This window comes from Melanotaenia boesemani, chromosome 11, assembly GCF_017639745.1.
Source record: "Melanotaenia boesemani isolate fMelBoe1 chromosome 11, fMelBoe1.pri, whole genome shotgun sequence".
Classification (NCBI taxonomy): Eukaryota; Metazoa; Chordata; class Actinopteri; order Atheriniformes; family Melanotaeniidae; genus Melanotaenia; species Melanotaenia boesemani.
The window spans coordinates 32,649,362-32,675,301 of record NC_055692.1 but is presented as its reverse complement, the minus strand read 5'-3'; the positions used below and the strand labels follow the sequence as shown (position 1 = coordinate 32,675,301).

General features: G+C 39.5%; 1 protein-coding gene across 1 annotated transcript in view; it reads right to left on the bottom strand.

Moving 5' to 3' along the window:
• nr6a1a (nuclear receptor subfamily 6, group A, member 1a) overlaps positions 1-23,659 on the bottom strand; it is a 110,357-nt gene extending 86,698 nt beyond the window's left edge. The window contains exon 1 of the mRNA XM_041999860.1: positions 23,424-23,659. Coding sequence (XP_041855794.1) covers positions 23,424-23,490 — 67 coding nt within the window. The 5' untranslated portion in view covers positions 23,491-23,659. The remainder of the gene's footprint in view (positions 1-23,423) is intronic.
• Positions 23,660-25,940: the final 2,281 nt, after the last annotated feature.

The window sequence follows — 25,940 nt, the reverse complement described above, 5'->3', positions numbered from 1 at the left end:
CTTTTATTTGTATTTACCAAGGCTAAATTAGCCGGCAAACAAAGAAATTTGAAGTGACCATGAAAGGTCAAAAAAAACTTTTACCTTTCTCAATATTAATATCTTTAACTTTAAACTACAACATAGGCTTATTATGTTATTCTTAAAGATTTTAACAACAGTGCTTCAACTAGGCTTAAAAATAAAAGAACTTAGAATTGCTACAATAAATAAAAGAGAAAAAAAAGAGTGAGCAACAACTCACCATATTCTATGAGGGAAAATGCTTAACATGCACTGTTGCCTGATCAGCTAAACATAATAAAATAAAACTGAATTCTTTTCTTTGATTTTTTTAGTTTAATTTTATGTAGTGTTATTTTTTTGTTACATTTTAATTTAAAATGATACTTTAATTATAAATTTAATTAGTCTGGAACATGATAACACTTTAACTTTTTAAAGATTTTTGTCCACACTCTTTATTAATAAACATTAATATCTGACAGTAAGCCAGCGCGGGATCAGCCAACAGCAGCTTTTAGTGCTTTTGTACAAAGCTGCTGCTGGCTTGTAGAAGCTTGTTCAGTCACGTTTGCATTACGGACATGAGCACTCGTTTTGTAGCTAAAACTAGCAGCGTCAGAGCGTAGCTTAGCCTAGCTTAGCCTAGCCTTCTACCTCGCGCTTAGCACAACCAACTGCTGCCGGGTTTTATTGAAATCTTAGAACATACAGATTGAAAAAAATAAACAAAAAGAACAAAGAACAACAACAAAAAAATAAAAAATAAAAAGCCAGGGGTTTTACATGAAAAGTAATAGACAATGACAAGCAAGTACAACTTATAAAAATACATTGAATTTTGAACATAGGGATACTGTTTTCAGGGCTTTTCTATTGTCGGAGGAGGTCAGGGTGCGGATATATAGCTCCACTTCTTTTAGAAAACAAACACAAGAGGGTTTTGTCTTAGTAACTTTACATTTGTGAATATAAATTTGGCCAACAACAATATAAGGTTACATAGAAAGAAATAATCATCCAATTCTTTTTCAACATTTGTGAATCCAAATAAGACATCTTTGAAAAGAAGTTTAAAATTATCGTAAACATTGTGTAAAATAAAACGGCAGATACCTCGCCACAGGTGACTGGTGTGTCCGCAGGCCCAGAAATAGTGAGAGACTGTTTCTGGATGAGCATTGCAAAAGGAACAGGCAATATCAATGTCTTTCTTATACCTAATCAGAAATGATTTCACTGGGTAACAGCGATGGATGATTTTAAAAGAAACATCTTTTACCTTATTAACAAGTAGGTATTTATTGGGGAGAGTCCATGTTTTGTTCCAGCATACTCCAGTAACCATACTAGACCAAGCTGAGATCACATGTGGGACAGATACAGAGTCAGCTTGGAATAAACAACTAATAGGTTTATTATTTTTAGAAGAGCCAGATTGAAAACATAACCTGCCAACAGAGGTGTCAAGTGGACCAAGAGAAGGTAACAGAGAGTCAGAAAGTGAAGAAATTGGACCCCTGTACAACATCCTCACAGCTGCTGGGATAGCGTCAAATACAACAGCGTATTGTTTTGGGCTTATAGGAATCTCAAAATGGCGAAGAAATTGTTGGTAGCTGAAGAGGTTGCCTTTTGAATTAAAGAGTTGACTTACCAACACAATATTATTCCTAAACCAGTTGTCAAAAAATAAAGATTTTGTTTTTGTAGCAGATATTTTTGTTGTTCCAGATAAAGTATCTATTTGGAGAAAAGTTATTCTTGAAAATAAGAGACCAGGCCAAAAAGGCTTGTTTGTGGAAATTAGATAAAGCGACAGGGTGGGAGGATGCCTTGGACAATACTTTCATTATAGACCGCCAGTAGGAAGGGAGCTAAGTCTTTGGAGAATGTTTTGTAGAAATCTGATAGCAGACCATCTGTTTCTGGTGATTTGTTATTTTTTAAGCCTTCAATTGAATCTAGAACATTTTTTTAGAGATTGGGCGATCACAGAATTCTTGGTCTTCAGGGCCAATTTGCTTAATATCTTTTATAGAGTCTAAAAGGCAGCAGCTGTATTCTCACAGTATTTAAAACTATGGAGTTTTATTATAAAAGTTAGAGCAAAAGTTAGCTATACAGGCTGCATCGCTACTCACACCATTATCTGTTTGGAGTTGGTGAATTGTGTTATTCTTAGATTGAGATTTTTCTAACCTGAAGAAGTATGCAGAATTTTGCTCACCTTCCTCTAGCCATTGCCTTCTGGATCTGATATAAGCCCCTTTAGCTTTTAATTGATAGAGTTTGTCTAACTTGGTCTGGAGCTCAAGTAGCTCATCCTTCCCTCTTGGTGTCAGTGCGTTAGGAGGAATGGAGGACAGAGCAGATATCCTGGCAACCGTATTTTCTTCCGCTGATCGATTTTGTTTAGCTAGATTGCTGCAGTATTTCCTTAGAAATTTACTTATTTCAAATTTAAGAAGTTCCCATTTTCTGCCGTAATCTTCCTCAGCTTTAGCCCCGTTCCAAAAAATGTGTAGTAATTCTATGGTTTTGAGTCTGACAATATGATGACGTAAAACAAAGCTATTAAGTTTCCAGTACGAAGTATGCAAACAGCTAGAGGATGGTATTAAAGCGATATTCAATTTAATTGCTTTGTGGTCCGTTAGGGGTGTGGGAATGATTTCAGCATTTGATTCATTTTTTTAATTGTTTGATATTAGCCAAAAATCAATTCTAGATTGTCTAGACTTTGCTTTGTTGCTCCAAGTGAAGCTTTTTAAAGAAGGTACTTTTCTCTCCAGATATCAATTAGGTCAAATTTTTGCATTAATAATTTTAATTGTGCATTGGCATTAGTTTGCATCGTTATTGCGTTGTCTAGAGTAATGTTAAAATCACCTCCGATAACCAAATAAGCATGAGGCAATTTAGGTAGCCAATAGAGAATTCTGTTTTCTACCTCATTTAGTAAACTGTTGTCATGTATCGTGTTGTAGCCATAAAGGTTAACAATTATCAAATTGATATTATGAATATCCAAAACTTTAAAAATATAGAGACCGTTCCTGTCGCATTCTGTATGAAGTACAGTACCTGAAAAGGTGTTTTTGAAAGTGCAAACCCCAGCTGAACGTTGTGAAGCATGTGAAAAATACCCCTCACTTCCCCACTGAGACCCCCAAAAATGAACATCATTGGGAATAGTGTGAGTTTCCTGAACAAAACAGAAGTCAGTTTTGCATTGCTTGGTGAATAAAAATAAAGCCTTACATTCTAAATGATCTCTTAAACCCCTGCCGTTGAGCGAGATAACAAAGACATAATAATAAAGAAAAATAGACTGAGCCACCTAAACAGTTTTGACTATAAGAACTGCACAGTGATGTGAGAGCAGCATAGAAATGAAAAGCCAAAGTTCGCAGGTGGCTTATATTAAAGTAAGTTAACTTTTAACAAATTGTATATTAATTTCCTATAACAGTGGACATAATAGTGAGAAGCAAATAATATATTTCACCTCAGTCTGGAAGAGGAATTTCCTTTTTTTCAATAAAGGCACGACCACCCACAAAATAAGCTGCTTTACCAGCTTTTCGGGCCTCAGCCACCAGAGGCCAAAGCTTCACTCTGGTTTCTCTGTCAGCTTTGCAGAGATCCTCTGTAAAACAGATGCCGTTGGAAAGAGTTTTTAGCTGCGGCCCAAACTGCTGCTCTGCACACGCGGGAGGAAAATTGTATTATGATGCTTCTGGTACCATTGGGTCTTTTCACTCCAACACGAAGCACAGTATCAACAAGATCTGGGAGTTTTCTTCTATCCGAAGGTAACAGAGTTTGGCAGATTCAAATCACTTCCTTACGTATATCCTTCTCTTCTATGCGCTTTGGTATGCCGTGTAGCTTCAGGTTCCATCTTTCCATATCAGTAACTTGGACTCCAACACACTTATGTGTTTCTTCTCCGCATCCAGAGTGAGTTCGAGCTGAGAGACTTTCCCCTTCACCTCACTCATTTGGTTGCAGAGAGTTTCCACATGTCCTTCTAGAGATGCGATCTGCGTCGTGTTATCTTGAATCAGGGACTTTAGCTCATCTGACTGGCTACTGATAAGCTTCGACAACGTAGCAACGTCTGTGCTAGCTGCCTCATTTTTACCTTTCTTAGAAGGGGGTTTCTCTGGGGTAGCGGGCAGGGAGGGGAAATCTTCTTCGTCCATCACAGAAAGTCTTGGTGTCTCCATGTTAGCAGTGTAGTCGTGGCAATTGTCAATGAGGGCATTAACGTTGCTAGCATTGACTCTCGTTTTATCTGACTTCCCAGCGATTTTCCTTTTTGAGCTTAAGCTCGACATATTCCTTTAAGAAGGATTCTTTGAGTTGGTTTAAACTGGGAGAAGGTGTTACCACGCTTGGAAGAGTATATTTAAAGGCGTTCATAAGCTGGCTGCGAATATTAAAGTTCAATTTGAAAGCTGCTCTCAGAAACGTGACCGTTCACAGCGCCATCTTGGACCTGTCCCCACTGCTGCCGGGCTTGGTCTGTGGTGTACGTCATCACTTATGTAGCCAGTGTGTTGCGGCTCTTTCTGTTCGGCTTGAATCAATGACCGGCTTGAACACCAATCAGTGAAACGCTGTAATCATATACTGTATGTATATCGAAATATCGGAAACTCATAACTCAAATCACCGTTATTGAATAAAAGTAAATTGTGATATATTGATACTGAATTATTGTCCAGCCCTAGTTCACACATATTGTGTGGTTAAGTTATTACTAAAAAGCGTAGATAACACCCATCTATGTTAGCAATAGCATCGCTGTTATCCCAACCTATCATAGCATTAGCTAAATAGCCAGTAACTGCACAAATAACAAATGTGTACAAAATATCAGAGTACAGAACGAGCGTTCATCACTCCGTCAGCTGCAGGTTGAGGCGTATTTTAGGAGGAGAGATGTGAATGCAGAACTGAGGAGGCTTATTCACTGCAGCACCGAAAACTTAATATTACAGCCTTAGTTTTATTTAGTCATTAAATACTAACGTGACACAGGCTGCAACAGCAACTCACAATGTGTTATAATTAGTGCCAGACCATTTGTGACCATTATATATAAAATACAACTCTATCAAAGATGACATATTTTTGACATTTGAGAAAAGCATATCTGGTTTTTATTTTGGTTCATATATGATATATGCCATGATATATCTCATGACAAAGAAAATATCAGAGTTAGGAAAATGTCATTTAACATTAAAGGGCATCAGAAGGCTGCATAAATAATGTTTAGTTAACTTCACTCATGTTGGTTAAATAAGGCATACACCTTATATATTTTTCTACATGTTCTTTAAACTACTTCTAATTTGCATCAGCAAGAAGTACAAGATATATTTAATTCATCATTCATTCATACAATTAATTTATAGATTGACTTTTTTAAGGTTATATAATTTCCCAGTTATTTAATGTTTGTTGCATGTTTTTGGAAATTCTTCTGTTGTAAAGTTAAACATATAAGGACAAAATATTGTGAAACAGTAAAATATTCTGCCTCTTACTCGTATTTTTTTCGGTGTAAGCATTAATGAACCAAAAATTAGGTTAATTTATTCGTTATATCTATTTTTTTTTTTTTTTTAAACAGGTCGATTAATCTGTAATCAGGTTTTTTTTTCTGCCAAATATCGGAATCGGTATCAGCCTCAAAAAATTCAAATCAGCCGGGCCCTAGTTTTTACAATACTATCAGTTTAGATCCAGAATAATAGAACTTTATTCAGAATAATAGAACTTTCTTCAGAACAATAGAACTTTGTCATTGCAACAAGTGCAATGAAATAAATTTGAGAACAGGAAGTGTGAGCAGCCATTCTCACAGCAGACAATATATTTTCTTTTTCCCATTTTAAATGGCACACATGAAAAAAAAAAGAAGCACGGGTGTATCATCTGACTTCCATAACCTCAGAACAATCTGTCTGTATCATATTGGTTACCCTCTCTGAGTCAGAGCATTATTTTATACCCACTTTTTTCCCCATCTCGCCTCCATCAGCAGCCAGGCCATCTGTGCAGCCACCAAGTGACCGCTTCTCACTTACACGCCGCCCGTCGAGCTCCATCACTCATGTCCAGGCTGGAGCAGAGCGTGGGTTGCTGCTGCTTTCGATCCCACCCCACCCCAACACACTCTCCCAATCTGTGTCACTATACCTCCCTGCTATCAACAGCTGCAGACCCCTGACCCGACACACGCCAGCTGCCCCCCCCCCCCCCCGCCTCTAGCCAGCCCCACAGTCAACATCAGCATATGTTCTCCCTGGAGTATACACCAACACACGTGCCTCGCTCATCCTCCCCCTGAAAAGACATGCACATATATTGATAAGTAACACACGCAACAACTGTCTGAGCACCCCCCCCCCCCCCCCCAGCTTAAACTCAATTCATAAGTTTGAGATTTTTCTTTAAAAGCAACCATGAAATGGATGTTCTCCTCTTATTTATTTCATCACAATTTACTGGGTGAGTGAGCTTGTCAATGCTCTAATTTAGTGAGCAAACCTCTGTTTTGTATCTGAATAACTGCAGTTTTCAGCACATGATGCAGCTTTACTAAGAAATAAATTTCCCCGTCCTTTATTGTATCTAACCTTGCAGAAAGTTTTGTGTCCCCAGGATTTGTCTGTGGGATACAATAAGAAATGGTAAAGAAATGGTGCACTGAAATGTTCAAATGTCCAAGTAGACCTCTGTCTTTGTCTTTAACATACAGATGAAGATTTATTTACAGGTTTTGTCTTCATGGCAGCACAAAAAGCACAAAATATTCTGTCCAGCCAAAAGAAGAAACAAGAAAATGAATGTTGATTTAATTAAGCGAAGCACCTTCAGCTGGAAAAGTAAAGTTTCAACTCTATCTGATGCTTTTCAATGCTTCAACAACGTGGGAAGGCGCATCTTGCGGTCGAAGAAAAGATAAGATGTCACTCCGCTTCAGAAGGGTAGGATTATTGGTCAGCATTAAGCAAACAAAACAACAGAGATTGTTGAAACTACAAAAACTGGGTTAAATGCTGACCAAGGCATTAAGACCCAGAAGCACAGCGGTGATCTTCAAGGTAAAAATGTGGATGGAAGAAACTATCTGTAAAGTTGGCTAAATGTTCAGTTGTTTGTCAAAACCAGCAGGACTGAACATATGAGAGCTTTTGGAGACATTTAGGTCAAACGTTGGACATCACACTGGCTGGTTCCAGTTAACGGCTGTAGTTTTGACTTCCTAACGCACACTCCCATTCTTGATGATGACATATTAAAATAAGCAAATAGTGCAGGGATGGACATGTGTGCTTGTGAAATCTCCAGTTACTGAAGTTATTGGAAATGTTAACTGTCAGAAAGCTGAAAAAAACACGTTTAATGATTAATGATTAGTTTTCTAAACAAATCCAATGTCTGCACGAGGACGAGCTGTGAGGAGTCAGTCCTCCCAAACATTTTTTTCTAATTTTCCTTATGGTGCTCTCTTAATTGTGACATTTCTGAGATCAGGGTTAAACTTTGTTTCAGTCCATACTGCAAGGCTTCAGTCTCCACTGATAATGGATCAGTAGTGGAGAAGAATGGAGCTCTCGAGTGTGTGGTCTCTGTCACTAATCCTCATGACAGCTTATTGACCATTATAGCCTGAGGCTGGGAAGACTTAGAGCAGCAGCCAATACAGCCACAGCCTACACTGTTGTGGCCCATTGTGTGTTGACAAAGAAAGGCTGCATCTTTAACCTTTCACCTTTAAAACCTCTGCAACCTCCAGTACAATCAGCTCCCCATCAAAATAACATACCATCTCTTGTCCTGGCTGTCTCCCTGCTTGTGTATTGGCCCTGCGTGCTCAAAACTGTGTTTAGCACCGAGCTGTTCAATACTGTATCAGCAAATGTATCTGGCAGCTCTGACCTGCTACAGACTGACTGACTGAAAGGAGACATTTGAAGACTTCATCCTTTAAAAACCATTTCTGCACATTAGGTTTCAAATGGAGATAAATTACATCAATGACTTTCTTATTTTGGCCCTTTAACGTCTTATGTATCATATCTGATACACAGAGTTTCTGAGACCTATACTGTAAAAAACCCTGTTGGATACAATCTGTGGAAACCTTTAGCACACAGTAATGTACTGTATATATATATATATATATATATATATATATATATATATATATATATACATATATATATATATATAAATATATATATGTGTGTGTGTGTGTGTGCGTATAATAAAATCTTTAGATTAAACAAAATATAATTTTCTGTCCATTATTTTTTGGGTCAGTCATTAAAGGTGATGTCAACTTCCAAGGAGACAGAAAATAAAAGCACAATGGCATAAAAAAAAAAGGGTTAGCTACAACTTAAATTATATTTTTGTCCATCAAATGTGTAATATACCCAAAATGAATAATCTCAAGCCAACTTCATTTTGTCAAATACTCCCAGTCGACCCAGTGCTCAAGAATTTCTAAACACCACAAAAACAAAAACTCAAAATGGGTGAACTTCAGCCAATTCCATACTTTCAACTAAACCCACTAATGTCAGGCATCTATACTTTGCTGATGTTCGTAATATTCAAACTGATGTAAAACAATACGACATCCATTGCATCCATCATTTGGTCACACTGACGTAACAAATGGAGCTGTGCTGCCATTAGAAGGTTTACCTGATCAGCCACTACTTATCCTTTTCTGGTCTTGGGAGTTTGGCTTGAAATTAAAAATACAGCATGCCAAGAAAAAAAAAGTGTTTTCAGGAATGAAAGACAACATCCAACCTGTCTTTTTAGGATGGAAACTAGCCTTTGGCTAAAATCCAGGGTGTTTACATACCATGTTTTTATGTAACTGGACTGGTAACCTGTCCAGGGTATACCTCGCCTGTCACCTAGTTGCTGGTGCTGCTAGCTGACAGGCATTCAATTGTTTTCTAAAGAAATCCATGTCTGCACGAGGACTAGCTGTGAGGACAGTGGTCAGTCAGTCTTCCCAAACATTTTTTTCTAATTTTTCCTATGTCCTTATGTTTGGATTACGGGGGAGCCAAGGGGAGCTCAGCTCCCCTGAAAGGCAGAGGAGCTCCCCTAAAAACGTTCAGCTGATACTTTAACGGGACCCCTAAAAACCGTTCAATTTCAGGTTACAATAAAACTTTTCATTAGGTTTCTGATGTTTCTTGAAAAGAACAGCATTAATTTGTCAGCGCTGTGTATTTATTCATTTAATTAATTTGATTAATTAAATCTTCTAAACGACGCAGGTGATCCGTTCTGCTTCCTTCAGTGCCGTGGACAGAAGCGTTGTTCGTTTGCTGTGCTGTGAGCGTCCAAACAACAAACACTTGATATGCTTCTTTTTGTGGTTGTTAAAAGAACGTTGTCCTTTTTTCTGATTAAATAAGCTGCATATAGTACTAACAGAGGGTTTTTTTGGTAGTAACCACATTTTTGACCACGCTTCGTCTACAAACATAAGCGCATGCACGCGACTTGAGACGTCACGGTGTCCGGCCAAAAATTAGGCTCCTCCAAAAGCCCCGGTGTAATTTGAGCCCTGACCTGATTAATATGACCCTCAATGAGAACTGACTTCTGTGAGGTCTTAGGATGAACAGTGGTGGTGGGGGTGGTGGTGGTGGTGGGGGTTCTTTGATACTGCGAGTCTTCTCCCCCAAATGAGCCTGTTAGGATATTATCTGGCCCACTGTGACTTGGCTGCATCTTGATAAATGACTAGAAATGAGCATTTTTACTTTAAACTATGCCAACTTTGATGTGCAAGATAATCATTTTGAAATCAACTTTAAAAAGGCTAAAAAGTGTGACACCATAACACCTGTTTAAGCCAATTTAAACATTTGCTGTGCAATGGCTTCACATTTCCAACAAAAACTGCTCAATTAAGGGAATGCCTAGTCTGCAATATTTAACAAAAAGATGCTTGTTTGAGCCATCACAGATGACTTGGTGGCTTTACTCACTTGTCATGTCAATCAGCATTTAAAACAGAAATGATCCAACATGAGCTCAAGGTTTAAATTAATGAAGTATAAAATAGATGAGAACTAAATTTGTTTATCAGGACAGGGATACCAAAAGACCCCCGGATGGCCATTACCTGTATCCAGTGACTGTGACGTAGTGCAGACAACAAAGGTGGTAAATTACACTTGAACAATGCAATTCAGGGTTTTGTGACGTCAGCTCTGCTTCATCAATCAATCACCCCTTCCAACTATAAGATGGATGAGAGGAAGCAGCGGCTACAGATAGATCTTTGTTTTCTCTCTGCAGCAGCAGGACATAATGAATCCTGCTCTTGCTGAGAGGTCAGAGCAGAGACAGTGTCTTTACCCCGTGGGCACCATGCGACCCCCGCCCCCTCCAACAGAGACACCCATGCATGACAGTAAGGAGTTTCAGTTGGCCTCGGACAGTCTTCAAGGAGCAGATGGGGTTATAACCAAATATGGAGGGGAGATGCTGCCTCTGTTATGTGACCACCTGGCTGTGATGGGGTGCTGCTTTTGCTGAATCACCCTTATCAGAGGTCAGTGCTTCTTTAATGGGGAGGACATGCACGTCAGCGTTGGGTTACATCTGTACAACTTTGGGTGAAAGAGTTTAACTAATTTTATGTTTGATAGTTTCCCGAAGCAAATACAATCCTTGAAGCAAAAAAGCTAAGCAGTTCTTAATAAATAATGCATTGCTACTTTAAACAACCTCGATGGCTGGAAAACTAATTGGCGAATAAAAAACGGCTGGACGAGCATTTGAGAATGTTTACCATCATGTAGCATCCTCTCTTCTTATCTCTTCAAACTGTCTGCAAAAAGCATCCATGGTTTCCAGAAAGAACTTCACATTTTGATCCTGACGTCAGAACGGATTTCCACTTTGCCTCAAACCATTTTAAATTAGCTTTGGTCCAGAGAAGACATCAGTGTTTCTGATCGTTTTCACATATGGCTTCTTTTTCACATGAAAGTTCACTTGAAAATCCACAAATGCAGATTAAAGCTCTGTGGTCACAGACAGTGAATTCTTGAAGTGTTCCTGAGTCCATGCAGTGATTTCCAATAGAAATCATGTCTGGTTTAATGTAGTGCTGCCTAAAGGCCTTAAGATCACCAGCATTCAGTTTAGACATTTTGCCTTGTCCCATGCCCACAGAGACTCCTTCCCTATTCTCTGATACATTTGATATTATACACTGTAGATGGTGGGATCTGCAAAGTCTTCACAATTATTACATTAAGGGAAGTTATTTCTTCTGAAGTTGCTACACAATGTCTTAGACATGGTTTACCTCAGATTGATGAATCTCTGTCCACCTCTTCATGCGAGACTCTGCCTCTCTGAAATGCTCCTTTTATACCCAGCCATGTTACCGACCTGAACTACTTAACCTAATTAGTTGTCAAATGACCCTCCAGCTTTTTGATTTGTGCCAGTTGCTTTCCCTGTTCCAACAGAGATGTGCTTACAGATGTTCCTCCCACCAAATACAAAATAAGCTCAAATCGTCCTATAAATGGTAAAATGGCCCAGTTTGATATGTTGTTTATGCTCTACTGGGAACAGAATTATCATTCTATGAGAACTGCAAATCATCTGTTTTTATTGACAGGATCAAAAATCGCTTGGGCAGTTTAGTGAAAGTTGCTAGCAAAAAGGGCCTTTTGGTCATCTTTTACAAAAATGTTCTAAGGAAAGCTCATTCTATATAATAAATCGCCTGGACCACCTCTCCAGAAAGAGTTTGTTTTGTTGCCTTCGGGTCGTCGCTTCAGGGCCCCGTAAGGAGGACAAAAAGACTCTGTCGTTTGTCCCTACTGCTGTTCACCTACTAAACGGTAATGGCCATTACGGTGACAGAGTTGTTCTTTTTATTTGTTTTTAGTGGTTCTTATTTAACCTATTTTAAGCTTATTTATTGCTTGGATTGTGTGAAACTCTTTTTTTGACATATGCCATTGGTGTGATGTCTGTCCTCTGTGCACTGGCTGCAAAACCTATTTTCCCACTGGGGGCAATAAAGGGTTTGAATTGAACTGAATTGAATTGAATTGAATTAAATTAAATGTAATTTAATTAAATTGAAATTTTACAGTGTAAGAACTTTTTTTCGAATTAGGGTTGCATTTAATTAATTTTTACAAAGGTGGAAAAAAAAGTTAAGTTAGTCTCCATAGCTTAATTTTCAGATCATGCCTCCAGGTTGCTGGTTCCACTGTTCAAACTGAGCTTAATTCAGGATAAATTAAAGGGAGCGGCGGATGTTACAGGACTGCAGAGGAGCTGCAGGAGGCTCCATCACAGGGAAACCTCACTTGCCGCCTGATAACAGCTCAACTTCTAAAGACAGAACAGCGATATCAGGATAAATCATGAGGAAACGGGAAGTTCACCTTCAATATTTTGGCCAGAAATTACATAACTATAAAACTATAATTTGAATTGAGTGACTATTCAGATCAGATACTCATAGGACAGTTCATTCATTTTCATGTTACAGAGTACAGTCCGATGAATGAGTCACACCCATGTTACATCTACCCCCTCACCATCCATCTGAGGCATTTACTGCATTAAAATCTGTAAAAACACAGAATTGCTTGGGTCTCTCCCTCTGCCCAAAACTGAGTCTCTCTTAATTGCAGCCGTCCTGCTCTGCAAAGACTCTCACCGGCTGCTGGAGCCGGTGTTGCCAGATCTTATGACAGAAACAAGCAACCTGATCTATGAAAACAAGCCCAAACCAAGCAACTGGGTTCTTAAAAAAGAAGCCTAAAGTCGGTTGTTATAAGTGGACCTGACAACTGTGGAAACCAAGATGCCACAAAAACCCCAGCAGGATGTATAATTCCAATTAACACATTTCTGGATGACGTGATTAAGGCGTAATCCACTAAACTTCATTTGATTAATTTGGCCTTATGAAAATGTTCACATGGCTGATTCGTCTTCACAATAAGCCAATATAAGCAGATAGACTCCTCTTCATCTACCAAAGGTATCAAATTAAAAGTGTGTTTTTAATTTTTTTTTACTATAGCTATGCGTGGTCCAAAGGTCAGTCAATTCAGGGCCATTTCTGTGCAGCTCAGCAGACAGTCTGGGCTGTGAATAGCAGTCTAACTTCAGATCTATTCTGACTTGCCGCTCTCAGCACACCGTGCCGGATATTAGATGTGACAGATTGTGATGGAACTCAAAAGCTGGCTTCACAGGCAGCTTGGCAATCATCTTATGACCTCAACACCTGACCCTTGACCTCTTCGTGCAACACGGCACATCGTCTACTCCATCTTACGCTGCCCCTGGCTGGCCAAGCGCACGGCCCCGATGTGCTGGCCTCCCAGAGCCGTTCAAGTTCACAGACCTCACTTCATATCATCCATTTTTTTTTTTGTTGTTGTTTTTTCTCTATTTTTTTTATATCTAAAGACCTGAGAAAGCAAACTCAGCCCAATTACTAATTTGATTCTGATGGTTTATTCTTTTTTTTTTTATTCTGTTTTGTTTGTTTGTTTTAATACATGGCAGCCCCTCATATTAATAGTTTTGTCAACCACAATTAAAATTTATTTTCTATGGATCTTTTCCAGGACAGCCTCATGTCCATGTGCAAGCAATATTGTTTAACTGTGTTGTGTTAGAGGTTTTTAATTTTAAAGAATTTGTTCAGCTTAAATTTACAGTCGAATCAAGAACAACAATCAGCACCAGACTGAAAAAACTGTATGATGATACCGTAAATGAGCTGAATAAAAGTCGTCTGTCACCACTAATTCCTGGGCAAAGTTTACCACAGAGTCACTGTTATGTACTAATACAGAGTTGTTCTGCAGACCAAAGTCATGACAGAACGATTTACTACTGAAAACATTGTGAATGTGCTTCCCACAGCGAATGAACACGGGAGACTAAATGGATATGTAACAACATGATGCCAACACTGAGCAGTAGTAGGGGTGGGTGATATCGCTCAAAAATGATCTCACAATATGTTTCTAAAATATCTCAATAACGATATCGTAGACGATATTGATGTCTTTGGCCAAACAAGAAGTCACAGCCTGAAGTTTGTCCGGCGTACAAACAGGAAGGATGGACGGACAGGACAGGACATTCCTTCTGCTGTGGTGTTACGCTGATGTTACAGTCGTCACGGCAACGCGCACAGCTGGACAAACTGAATCTACATCATTCTAGGAATTTCTGAGTCGTATTATGGCTTTAAATTGATCCAGTATTCTTTGTGGGTTTTATTGTCATCTGGAATATTTAGAGCGACTCCACTGAATGAAACGGTTTCATCAGGACATTTAAAAAGTTTTTTGTTTTTTTTGTCCTCATCACAGCATTTCTGGCTCTAAATCTGGGGAAACACTGTATTGTTGTGGTATTTCTGAAATGCATTACTCATCAGATTATTACAGTAATCTGATTACTCCCAGATGAAGATTCTGATTGTCAAGTAAATGCACTCTGTGTTATATCAACAAATAGTGATCTGAGAATGTCTTTAATATTTAAGCGATATATTAATACACCTTCCTAATGTGAATCACTTTTAGTTTTTTGTTCTTTTCGTTTAAAGCAGAAATCAACATTCTGGACATTGTACAGCCGCACTCTGCTTTGCTCTGCCACGTTTCCTTGTTCACCTCAGTTCCACAGTGCAACACTGTGCTGTGTTAAATCACATCATAGGACTGAAATTAGGATCATGTGATCGGGGTATTTCATTTTCTACCAGTGTCAAAAATTCTATTCTATTCTATTCTATTCTATTCTAATATTGCAAACGATATGATATTGCACACTCCTAATTGGGAGACTGAGTATTTTTGCTTCAGAAGTTTATTCCTAACAGATAAACTTTCTCCATAAGTAGCTTAGTCATTATTTCCTATCTTATTCAATAAGTTTTAAGTATTTGATTAGAATGTTTAGCTTAGAAACTCAGCCAACAGAGACTGAACCCAGACAGCAAAGCAAAAAGAGAATATGCAAGTTTTCCTCTATCCAGCATTTTTTCCTTTAAAAACATGAAGCATTGTGTATATTAAGCTAAGTGATCCCCCCTGAAGGTTGTATGACATCAAACAATCGTGGCTTTTTCATTGTGCAGTCGTGAGTGTGTGCTGCATACACTCTTTAACTGTGCTACTCCTGACGTGTGGCCAGGCTGAGGGTCATGCTGTGGTCAGAGGGGTGGGGGACTATATCAATGCCACTTGACACGCTCAAAGGAACAAGTTCCCTTTCATCATTCCAGGGGTCAGAGTTTTACTGCCTCACAGAGCCAGCGAGCATACAGCGCTGAGCAAACTCAGGTCCACAGCAGCCATCTGATGATAATCATCTTACAAACAGCAGAAACACGTCACATCAGCTGCACGAGGAGCATCCCAACACTCAGCCGACAAAAACAGAGGCCAGCAGATTTCACCAGGATTCACTGACTTAATACAGGAGAGTAATTTTATCAGTAACTCACTAAATTTGGCTGTTTTGGTCATGAAATCAGTTTATCTAATTATACATCCACACATTCAAACAAAAAATTTTAAATTTAAACTATTTTTCAATTAAACATTGTGGGTTTGGGGAATAAAACATTTCCCGACTCAAGCTTCTCGAATAAGAAAGATTGTTTTGACTTCGTTTTATTCTTTGATTAGAATTAAATTTACCCCATAATTCTGTAAAAATGTCGTTGTCTTATGAAGGCAGGGGATGGGTTTGACACAAAAATGATTTTTATTTTCTTTAACCACTTTTATTTAATCAGTTTAATGAAACAATCATGTTGTTTCTAATATTTGGTTGTAACTAACTGACATTTATCGAAGTGACTCATTATGAACTCAGGCTGCAGAATATTAGGAAAGCATGTATGAAGGTAAACATGTACTGTATATAAGCCAATACTTAGAGGTAGGCAACCTTAAGTGTTTGCGGTGTAAACAACATTTTATATTTTTGTATTGCTATGAAAGCCATTAATGAAACAAAACACCACCTACTGGTTTAAACCGGGTGTATTTTTTAAAGCTTACCTGATGTAGAAGCAAGTCTCTCCTAGGCCAAGAAAATGTGCCCACCTACACGTGCGGATGCAAACTTCTGATCCAACTTATTTTGCTTGTTTTCCTCAACATTTTTAATACAGTGGCTTTGTATTTGTGCTGTTGGTGCAGTAAAAGTAACACTGGACTGTGTTGTCCCTCTCAGAACTACAAAACAAATCTATTACATATATTTGCTATATACCGTTTTTTTAAGGTCAGTTATTCCAACATTGTGGAGGTTGAGATGGGTTTTTGTGTCAGCCTCCTTTACCAGCATTTTTCAGTCCATTCTCAGAGAGCTTGCAGTTGAGTACTTAAATGGAGAAAACTGAGCCATACCACCTCAAACTGTAGGGGCAACGTTGTGCAGTGTAGCTGGTGTGTGACCAGCTACAGGGCCAAAGAAGAAGCAAACACACTCTATTTAATGGCTGCACGGACCCCCACTGTCTTTATGTCTTTTTATGTCTCTTTCGCAGAATGAACATCATCATGATCCTCTTCATCATCACCCTGTTTACTCTAGTCTGAAACTGATGTCTGAACTCAGAAGTAAACTCTAAACGCTGCACTGCCCTCGAGTGAAAGAACCAAGCAAATGTAATGGACATGTGTGTGGGCGGTGACATTTCACGACGTTTACAACAGGCATACGTGCTTCCATACATACATTTAGTCTGCACTTCATTCACTAATGCTAACTACACTTCACCAGTTTATCCTCCTGTAAGAGAAATGCAACCCTCATTAAAACACCTGTGCTTCATTGCTATCAAGTCAAAATGTCTGCCATATTAAAATTGTTTAGTGATCTTGGTGCATATTAATGTTGTGATAACATATTTTGCAGGCCCATTTTGAACCACTTTGGATCAAGCCATCAGCAGTTTCAGCCAAGCATCCACCCGCATTCAGGAAGGCTGCGACTCTTACAGCGTTTTTTACTGTTTATCCAACACAGGGGTGGGTCTAGAAACTTGTGACGAGGGGGCCAGTCAGAGGCACAGACTGGGGAAAAGGTGGCACATGTAAATTAGGCTTTTCGCTTTTCTGTTTGTTTTTGTTTTTTTGTTGTTGTTGTTGTTTTGTTTTGTTTTGTTTGTTTGCTTGTTTTTTGAAGATTTTAGGAGAGAATGAACTGAATATTGCAATTAAAGTGGTAATCTGGTGCAACAAAAAAAGGCTTAGTTTGTGAAAGCAAACATATATTTTCCTCATAGATAATTGTTTACTTAGGGTGACCCTGTCTTGTACGGCTTAAATCACTGCTACACAAACACTTTTACTTAACTAATAAGAAGAAAAACTTTCTTCTTATCAAATCAAATCACGTTTAAACAGTCTTTTTTTTCTTTGGCATTTTTGTTCGTTTATCTTCATTCATCACATCGGTTGGTTTTATGATATTTACATCTTCTTGTAACATGTAAACACTGAGCAGACAAATGTCAGCCATGAGGGCGGGTTGGTGACTGTGGTGGCAGCCTCTGTGGTCATAATGGCTCCAAACAGTTTCTCACAGTAGTGTCAAGCCAGATTATATTCTCATTATGTTAAGAGATTGGGTGGGGGTGCTTTGGGTATGAGTGTGTGTGTGCTTGAGTAGGAGAAAGAGTAGGAGTGGATTTTTAACTGCAGTTTTATATTATTTTGTATTTGCATTGTTTTTGAGTGCATTTTATCATATAAAGCACTTGCGCACGGAAAGTGCTTTAGAAATAAAATTTGATTTAAATAATTTAATGGTTCTTTTGTAAGAGAAGTGAGAAAAGCATCAACCTCAACTACACGTGTTTGTTTCAAAGATTCTCTGATTATTGGTCTGATTGTTAGAAAAATAAAAAAATAAAAAAGGCATACCAGGACTGAACACGTTCATTCGTTCACAAGATGAAACATGAACCAAATTTTGTGTTGTGTTGAGGTAATGAAAACAGTGAGTGTTTAATCATTTCCTCTGAAAAGAGTCAATGCTCGCAGTTCTCTTCCTGTTGACTGTGAAATGACTTGTTGCTCAGCTTCATCTGACCCAGCCTCCACGGGTAGCAACGGACGGAAGTCTCTAGCCATCTGAGTGAGCAACAACCTCTTCATGCATATACAAGTCCATCTCCTCGCCAAGTCGAACATCTGAGCCACACCTAGCTGCTGTGACTGCGAAAAGAACCCTACTTCTCTCCTCTTACATGGAAATATCTGAACTCCTCAGCTGCTCTTTTATAACCTTTCAACAACTGCATCCTGCAGACCTGCAGCTTCACAGGAAGACCATCCCTACTCTACATACCAAGTTCAGTGTTTTACAGCTGCCTGTAAACTCATCCTCCACCCAAATTCAAACTCAAACTGAAGACATTTATGGCCTCTGGCTAGGCTACGTGATGAATATCACAGAAGCCTGACAAAAGCGCAGCCCAATGATCCAGCATCGCTATACCATGTCATCCCACGCCCCCTCCTCCTCATACACTTGCTGTAATACACCCCCCACAAGATATGCTTCTTAGCAGCACACCATTTCCTCCCTCATCTTCTTGCCTCTGCTGCTCATTAGCAGCTGTTTGAGGTCCCGTCTGTGCCGGGACTGAGCTGACACAAACCTCTGAGAGAGTGCAGCCCCAGTGCTGATCCAAGGCCCGTAGCTCATGGATCAAGTGGAGGCTGTAAATACTTTCCCAGGTTACACTGAGGTCAGCGGAGAGCAGGGCCATTAATGCTTCAAGAGCAACATCCCACTGACCCTGGTCACTGTTCCCATAGCACTCATCCACCTCCTCCCCCACAGGTCCTTCACAGCAACACAAAACAAAAATCCCAGCAGAGATTCATGAAAAATAAAAACACACTTTGTGACACTACATCTGTCTTCAAGGGATTAATGAAACTTAAGTCAGATGCATGATGATTTTCTAGTTTTACTAATTAATCAGTTAATACACGAAGAAAAAAATAAAACAGTGAAAATAGAGCAAGAGTCTGGTTATTTATATAGTGGAAGACCAACAATCCCAGACCCAAATATGTTTTATCTAAAGAAACATTACACAAAACGAGGTAAGAAATGATCAGAAAACTGCAATTATATTTTTCTTCATGTTGATTAAAACGGTTTCTTTTAAATAAATAAACAAATGTTTTATTCCCTGAAGAAAAACAAAGTTCTCAGGAAAAAATCCTGTACAGTACACAAAGAAACAACGACATTAACACAAATAAGATTTAAAAAAAAAAGGCCAAAGGGGGTCAGGTCGGTTGGTCGTACGTACATACATATATTTTGTTTTTATTATCTTTACATTGATTTTTTTTAATGTAGAGATTTTATTCATTTGAGTTAAATGTTTAGACTCAATCACACAGTAGCTAATGTCAACTGGTAAATATTCTATATTGAGTGTGAATGTGATCATTCATGGTTGTTTATCACTACATCAGCCTGGATAATTAGTTAACCACAAATTAATTAAAGTATATACACTTAACACACAAGGTAAGGAAATTTACAACTAATCTTTCTTTATTTCCCTTTTAAAGGGAGCCACATTTGCACGGGAGAGGCATTTGTGGGGTGAACAGCAGAGCTGAGTATGTGAAAAACTTGTCAAATCTTTTCTGCCAATGCTGAACAGCTGATTCTGCTGCTGACTTACACCGCTGTTGGCAGCATATGCTCTGGAAGCTGGACTTGTGGAGGAACGTTGTGTTCAGTGATGAGTCCAGGTCAAAGTCTGAAGAAGACGTGGAGATGATTGCTGCGCTGAAAAACAAGAAGATGAGATTCTGCAACCAGTGGTAATCCCATTATCTCCACAGTGCGGAACCAAACTCCATCCATCAAGATGACAACTCTTGCCCCGCAGAGTGGCTTTATCAGACTATCTACAGGATTTGAGAACAGAGACGATGTAGTAGACTGCCTGCAGTCCTGACCTCACCACCACTAAACACTTGTAGGATCAGCTAGGGCTGTGGTTGGTGCCAGTGGACCAACACAAGCACATTCGCTGACTTGCAACAAACACCGGTTGAAGAATCCCACAGTAGTATGTAACCAAGATGGTAATCAGCATGAGTAGAAGGTACCAGGCTGACGTGGCTGTGTATGAATTTTCCACATGATACTGAGGCCCCTGGTTTCTAAATGCAAAAACTGTTAAATCACCAATATGTCTTGTTTCTTCTGACTTCAAACATCCAATCCAAAAAACGACACCAAACAAGAGTCAATAGCAGAATCAGCTGTTTGGCTTTAACAGAGAAGGTTTGTCAGATTTTTCATGGGTGCAACCCACTTACACAACTCTGCTGCTCATCCCACAAATTCCTTTTCCTTACTAATGTGGCTCCATTTAAAAGGGAAATAAACAGACTTTTTAACAGTATAAGATGCAAGAAATAATCCAAACACATTTCTTACTGTGTGTAAACGCTCAAGGCAATTTTATCTGTATAGCACCTTTCATGTACAAACAACTCAAAGTGTGTTACATAAAACATTAAAAGCACTGCAGGTGGTGCAAAGAGAGCATTAAAAAGTAGAACAAGGCAGTAACAAATAGCAAAAAAGTGCAATCAAAACGCCTTTAAACTGAACTTAAACCCATGAATACCTGCAAACTAAAATGAGCTTTTAGAAAATGTAATTTTCCTTTTAATCCCAGGAATAATTGTATTCAGTAAAAGCTACCCTGGCATTTTTATACGACCATTAAAGGTTTTTTTTTTCCTTCTAAAAAAGAATTTAGAATTATATATATATATATATATATATATATATATATATATATATATATATATATATATATATATATATGTGTGTTATAATAGAATAATATTTTCTTCACTCGTGGACATAAACTGACTGATGACGATGGGAGAAATAAATGGAGGAGTCTAACTGAAGTTTCTGTGTACAAAAATGACATCATTTAGTGATTTTTCTTTTTAGGAATTTGTTTAGAGCTTGAAATGTTCTAGCTTCTCATTTGCGAGTCCATGTTTGTTTTACAGGTTGAAGATTTTCAGCTTTTTTCTTCAGAATCAAAAAGCCAAATGATCATCAGCCCATTAATCCCTCAGAAAAATAAGTGGCTAAAAGAACTCATTATATGATAATTGTTGGGGGGAAATATCAAGTTTGGTTTAAAAGTTTGGTGGTTAAAAACTTAACTTTGACTGTTTTGCACTTTTTATATAAATAAATAAAAAAATAGAGAATTTTTTGTTCTCATCAGACCGACTTGATGCACGAAGCTGCAGCTCTCATCACTGCTTTTGAGGCTGATCTCCTGAGAGGAGAAGAAGAAAACACCACATGATTGATCACATCTCCCTGTATGTCCCCTCCATCACCCTCCACCCACCACCATCAGTGACTCCTCCTCTTACTGTACTCTTTGTGGCTTTTCATTCAAGCATCACAGCAGGACCAAGGGGAAAGTGTGTGTGTGTGTGTGTGTGGGGGGGGGGTTGCATCCTGTCCCTACCCCACTCACTGCCAGTAGTCCTCACCCTGTCCCCAGGGAGAAGACAGACCCCACAATCACCACAACCGTCACCATTGGAGCCAGAGCAGAGGCTGACAAAGCACCTTCTTTCAGCTTAGCTGGCTACTTGTGCCAGCCTAAAAAAAGGAAAAAAAAAAACCCAGGTTGGGTGGATGGGTCAACACAAATACCTCACCCCTCCACCCAACCTGACTTCCTCCTTTCTTTCTAGTCTTTTCTTCTTCCATTCAGTTCAATTACATTAAAACAAGCACACTTCACTGAGCAGATAGTGGGAGAGGGGGAAAGCCCAACTCAGAGATCAATGGAAATTGAGTCAGATCTTTAAATGTGGTTACGTGGAGAAGCTGCACGGAGCAGGAGCTGGAAGGAGCCGGCAGCGGCTTTGTTTCTGTGGAACAATGGGAGCTAGTGATAAGGCTTCAACAGTCCACACATCACCATTCAATTGGTCACCCAGCTGGACTTCAACATCTGGAACATCTGTCTTCAAAGGTGGCATCTCATATTTAAATGTATATATTTATATCACTCATTAAAAAGTGTGTATAAAACGGTAGGAAAATTCTCAGAAATAATTCTCTCTTTGATATCTTTCCTTTATTTCTTTTTGATTGAAATGATTAAGTAAATTAATGTTACTGTGTTTAAAAAGTCACTCCCAACTGCAATTTTACTAAATGAATATTAAGAAATTCAGGAAATGAAGAAGTAAAGAAAGTTGTATATTATATAAGAAAAACTTTAAAATAAATTTATTTGACATATTTAAACAAGCTTGACAATTTTAAGTTTCCTTTATTGTCTTGTTAACAAAAAAACATTGTGAAAATCAGACCTTGAATCAGGACGGATGTGTTGAGGAATTAAAGGAATTTTAAAATTGGAAATGACGATCAATCTTCTGTCTTGAGCATGTAGGGAGGGGGTGGGGGCATACGCGACTGGCGCCTATGTGGGGTATATGGGGCTCAGTTTGGGGCTGGAACGGGTCAGTATCATGATGAAGGAATAATAAATCGTTCAGGCAGAGTGAATGACTCCTCAACCTGCCAGGACACGTGAAGAGATGCAGGACCTGCTGCAGAAACACGTCAAATCCAATCAGCTGATGACACCATCCTGCTGTATGAAGACTTGTTTCTCCTTTATACATATTTTCCCTCCTGTGCAGCACATGCAACACCGGGTTTTGGCGACTGAACAGATCATGGCTTCGGGGCGTTCTCCAAGTTCAAAAGTTCACCTTTTACGACCTCCCCGAGCCTGACCGACCACCTCCAAATAAAAACATTCCGACCTCTGTTCCCAGCAAGCCCAGCTCCAGCATTCACACACACGCACAACTCAAGAAGCAAACAAACACGCAGGGATTAAAAAAAAAAAAAAAACGCATTTCAGTCATTTCCACCTGGGAAACAAACCAAACACACTAAATACAGGCCACGAGCTCTTTTCACTCAACTGCATGGATTTTACTCCTTTTCCTGATACGTCTACAAACCTGAGAATAAACTCATTAAAATAACATCAGAAGTCCTATTTTGTGTTTTGAGTTGTTTGTTTTTATCTTAAAGTTAATTTCTCTCAACACTTTAAACAGGATCGTGCATGCAAAGGTGTTGATGAGGGGGTCATTAAAAATAACGCGGCCATGCACTGCTGCATGCACGAGACAGCGAAACCGTGACAACCCGGACATGCGTTCGTGTGTGTGGACATGGAAAATTCGCCCAGCGGGGTCGCGCTTCCTTACCGTTTACTGGCTTGGCGTTGTTTCTCTCTGGGTAGTTGAACCCATTCGTCCTTTTCTCTATCTCCATCCTCCAGCATGGGCTGAACCCGAGTCAGCCCAACGTCGCCTTACCGCCGCGGAGAAGTCCGCGCGCTGCAGTGGTGCGGTGACAGTGATGCTGTTGCTGGACTGGATTGACTAAGGCTGCGGGTGCTTCAGTCCCTGTCCTCGACTTGGCTGTGTCAATGCTCGGACCGCCGTCCCATGCCTCAACAAACTGCTTTCAGTCAGCGGGGAATAACTGGATCCACACCCCCCTCCGGGATGGTGCGTTCGAGGTCTGAGATGGAAGAGGACTTAAGCGTTCTCCGTTCAGAAGGACTCTCGTAGAAGTTTAGAAACATTGACCGTGTGCAATTTGGAGGAGATGAAGTATCACAAATGCAACAAATAAGAATGTGTATCCATAGTTTATTATTAATTAAATATTAGTAACTAAAATATAAATTATCAAGTCCAAAAAGCGGAGACAAATTAGTGTTTTTGTTTTTAGTGATGAGCATAGAGTCGCTTCGTTTAACATATTCACATGTCTAATACTAAGCAGTAAAAACTTGGGTCCAGTTAAAAATTATGTCAAACACGTTTGAGCCGATTGTTTTATGTATAACTCTTCAGCTCTAAGCTAACCTAAATTATGAAGTACGGTCAATTCTACCTGACCTAAAGGCAGCACAACCAACACAACCATAGACATCTGTCTGTGAACACAGCGGGGTTCGCCATACATGATAGGGTGTTCCCTCTGAGGGCATTGTGGGATATGAAGTCTTACATACTGCTCTGAACCACTGAGGACTGTCGTCAGTAAGCTAGCAGGTTAATCTTAGTCTCTACAACTGGCACTGTGGTCAGTAGATGGAACATTTTCAAACTTTTTAAAAAAGTCTGAGGGTTGTTGACGTGAACAGATGTTGGAGCTGTTAACCTCTTCTTGGCAAGGCTGATTTCTGCCTCCTGTCTGAAATTATACCCAAAATAAATTAAGTTTAAATCTTCACATCTTCAAGGGCTCTATGTATAATCTTGGTCACTAAAGAAAGCTGAGACATGAGAGAGATTACTACAGACATGTCAGAATCAACATGTGTTACTGTGGCAGGGTAAATTCACCTGGAACACAGTAGAAAATGTAAATGTTTTAAAAAGTGAACCAGAGCAGTTTCCAGGTGTTTAATAGGTGTTACACAGGTAACCATTTCAGGAAGCCCTCAGCCGATGTTAATAATGGACACCTCTATCAATGGTCAGAGTCAGGAGAATCCAGGGATGGTTTGGATGTCAATGCTTGGTAGAGTCTTTTAGCTGAGTTTCTCCCTGTCATGTTGCTATGCTGCATGTTAGCATAGCTTCTTCCTGGTGTCTGCTAACTTCTTCTGGACTGCATGGATCTCATTCTCACCCCTGTACAGGATGCTCTAGTCCAGAAGAGATAAACAGCTGCTTCATCTCTCCTACTGGTCTGCAAGTTGCACTTCCATACAAAATCTGGAAATCATTGGGTTCTGGGGCCTCGTGCATAAAGCTGGCGTAGGTACAAAAAAACGGTGTATGCCAAATTTAGTCAACTTTTGAGATTTATAAAAACCAAACTTGGCACGAGAATGTTCCTACCTCCACGCAAACTCTGACCATGGCATACGCACAAAATTTGGGAAAACGGAAAACTGCGATACCAACAGCACAGAATAAAATCAAGGAAATGATGAGGTGGAGAGTCTGCTGCCAACATTTACCAGTCAGTAAAAGAAAATGCGAAAAGTAAGCTTTGGTCATTTATTCTGAGATCCAGCAGAGTGGGACAGACTGGAGCGTCTAGAAGTGATGCAATGCTTGTGAAACACACAAGAGGTGGATTTCCTTTTTTTAATTTATTCTTCTTGGCCACACTGTTAATAGCGCTGTTCGTGTCCATCTGCACCTGCAGGACTTCCTCTGAGGACACAGCAGTGCTGTATGGAGTCTCTAACCTCCCCCTCTCTAATCACTGCTGCAGCACCGCCGACCCACCTGGAACACCCAGGAACTATAAAGAAAAATTATTTAACAGTAAATAAACTGCTAACAATCTCAGATGTATCTGTACACATATGGCGAACTAGATAGATAGAGGCGCAGTAACACGCAGCGGCCTCTCTGGAACCAAAAATGGTGCTATATGGTGCTATATTTTTGTTTTAGCCCAAACTACAAATGCCATGGACACCGAAGACAGTGGTGTTTGTGTATACGACCGCCAGACAATACTGCAGCTAAGGAATCATGCAGTTACTAACCTGCATGGTGATGTACTCAGTAAACTCCGTGACTTCGGCTTGCTGCGAAGACCAGGCCTTCAGTCCTCGGCATCACCTGATGCCAGTGGCCAGAATAGAGGACATTGCAAGCGGTGCTCTAGGAAGCAGAAGCCCGGGAAACAGGTGGGTGTTCGTGCCAGGCTAAAAACAAACCCTAACCGGCCGTCACTACCCTCCATCC